Raw genomic sequence first — 2,547 nt, 5'->3', positions numbered from 1 at the left:
GATTTCTCCTTCCCGGTTTTGTTTTCTCATTTAAATTAATTTGAATATTTTACACCAAAAAAAATAGATCAATATGTTAATAATTTTGTTAATGTTAAAAATTTATAATATTTTGTTAATTTTTTTTTTTTGAGGCAAATTTAAATTTCCATTACTTCAAATCATCTTCCAAAATACACAAAAGATCCGGAGGAACATGCTCCCCTCTAAAAATACAACCTGGATTTGAACTCGACAATCTAGCTAGCCAATCTGCTGCCTTGTTCCCAGATCGTTTGACGAATACAATGTCGATATTGTTATAAGACTCCAGAATGCACTTACACTCATCTACTATGCCACCATAGGGTGAGTAGATTTTCTCCTTCTTAAGCATAGCATTCAAACAATTTGGCAATCAGTTTCCACTATAACTTGATGCTGAAGATTGAGCACACTACTACCCCTGTTGTTGTCCAACTCAGATTTGACCCAGCTTAGCGCCTCCCTCATACCAACTGCTTCGGCAAAATGGACCTCTGGCTTACCTTGAAATGACAAACAAGCTGCATGAACTAGCTTTCCTCTCTCATCCCTCACTATCCAACCCACACCAAACTGATTAGAATTGTTGAATATAGTGGCGTCGCAGTTGACCTTAACACATCCAATATCCGGTTTAGACCAACGTTCCAAACTACCAGTTGAGTTACCTGGTCTGGGGAGATTATTATTTCCCATCTTTTGAACGTCTTTCCACTGTGAAAGGTATGCAATTGCATTAGACACTACATTGCCTGCTCTCGATTTCCTGTTATTCCAAATCTCATCATTCCGTGCTTTCCAAATACTCCAACAAACCATACTGATCATTGCCATTTTTCCAGTCAGATGTTTCACTACGTACAGAAACCAAGTGTGTATGTTCATCGAGCTGTCAAAGTTGGCTTCAGGGCATACTATATGCCAACAATTTTTTGCAAACATACAGTGAAAAACAGTGGTCTGTGGTCTCCTTTCCTATTCCACAAAGTGGGCATACATCATCTGTCTGAACCCTACGGGTTTGTAAGTTGCATTTCGTTGGTAAACAACCATTCAGAGTTCTCCATAAAAGACTTTCACTTTCCCAGGTACTTGTGCTCTCCAGAGACTCCTCCATATATTAGCATCCATATTGACATCCCACCTGCCCTGAATAGTCTGCAGCAATTTATACGCACTCTTAACTGAATAATGCCCATTATGCTCAGGAAACCAGTAAGAGTATCCACCTCTTGATTCCTGCACAACACTATCGTATATAGCCTTTCTGTCGCGAGCCTCAAATAAGTCCTCAATAATTTCCTCGTCCCATACTTTAGTATCTGTTTTGAATAGACTGTGCACTTTCGCTCCCTGCAACGCTATGTGCTGTGTAGTGATAAACGGATTTTGCACCTCTGAGAGCCAAGGTTGACCCATAACCGAGATACTATGACCATCCCCTATCCTCCATCTTGCTCTCTTTAGCAATGTCTGAGCCTCTAAAATGCTTCTCCAGACATAACTGGGATTATGACCCAGCTCAGCTTCCAAAAAACTGCAATGAGGAAAATATTTGCTTTAAAAACACGCCCCACTAGAGAGTTCTCGAACTGCAACAGCCTCCAACCTTGTCTACCACAACATGGCGAGGTGAAGTCTCTATATTCTTGAAACCATACCACCATTATACTTATGTTTATCAGCCTGTCCCAACTACGCCAATGGATATGCTAATTTTTTTTTGATATAATTTATATGTTAATTAATTCAAAGTGGCTGGACCACTTTATTCGTTCGTCTTTGAATATAAACCCCGGTCTCGTCTAATTCAAAGTTATACGACCCTGTTAGTTAGCGGATAAGAAACTGAATATTTGAAGGGTTGATAAATTTTTAAACCTAACCCGAAGCGGATGATGTAAACTTAAATCCTAAACTATCATCTAATCGGAATCGGATGGTTTAATAACTTGCATGTATTCTTTATGTATATAAATCACTCAGCTATATATCCCATATCTTCCAAGTAAGTTATAAACATTGCTAGCCTATAAGTTGAGGTTTACGTTGTGTGCATTATACCAGGATGATCATGTAAATTGGGACGAGCTACCTAGGAGTTACTGGAACTTATAGCCAATAAGTAAGTTTCTGCAGGATAATAGTTAGATTTTCAGCTGTATCAAATCATGGAAATCAGTTCTATCAGGGCTGAGTGAAGATGAAAAGCCTAGGCTGCCTCCCGAGTCTCCAATTCTCTTCTTGTGAACAAGTCGCGAAGGTGGTGCACTTAGTTTGGTTTTAACGAGAATATGAAGAGAGGGCTTGGAGGAAGACGGTGGTGATGGTTGGGGTGACTTTGATCCATAACTTAATTGGTATGATTATCGAAAAAATTCAGTAGGTACTACCGTGGTCTATATCGTCTGCTACTGGGAAAACAGATATAGAGTTACCCGAAGCTTCGGGAAAACTAATTCTAGGAAAAATAAAGGAGGTTGAACTCTAGGGATTGATTTGGAAATTAATTTGTTGCATCCC

General features: G+C 39.3%; 1 protein-coding gene across 1 annotated transcript; it reads right to left on the bottom strand.

Moving 5' to 3' along the window:
• Nucleotides 1–381: 381 nt before the first annotated feature.
• On the bottom strand, nucleotides 382–1,561 carry LOC141702152 (uncharacterized; the record flags this gene model as incomplete). The annotated part of the gene is made up of 2 exons (XM_074505851.1): nucleotides 382–999; nucleotides 1,117–1,561. Coding segments are annotated over 2 exons (1,063 nt in total), but the record flags the coding sequence as incomplete, so codon positions are not given.
• Nucleotides 1,562–2,547: the final 986 nt, after the last annotated feature.

Source organism: Apium graveolens, unplaced genomic scaffold (genome assembly GCF_009905375.1).
Source record: "Apium graveolens cultivar Ventura unplaced genomic scaffold, ASM990537v1 ctg4692, whole genome shotgun sequence".
NCBI lineage: Eukaryota > Viridiplantae > Streptophyta > Magnoliopsida > Apiales > Apiaceae > Apium > Apium graveolens.
Note: the sequence above shows the minus strand (reverse complement) of the source record. Positions and strands in the feature narration are given on the sequence as shown.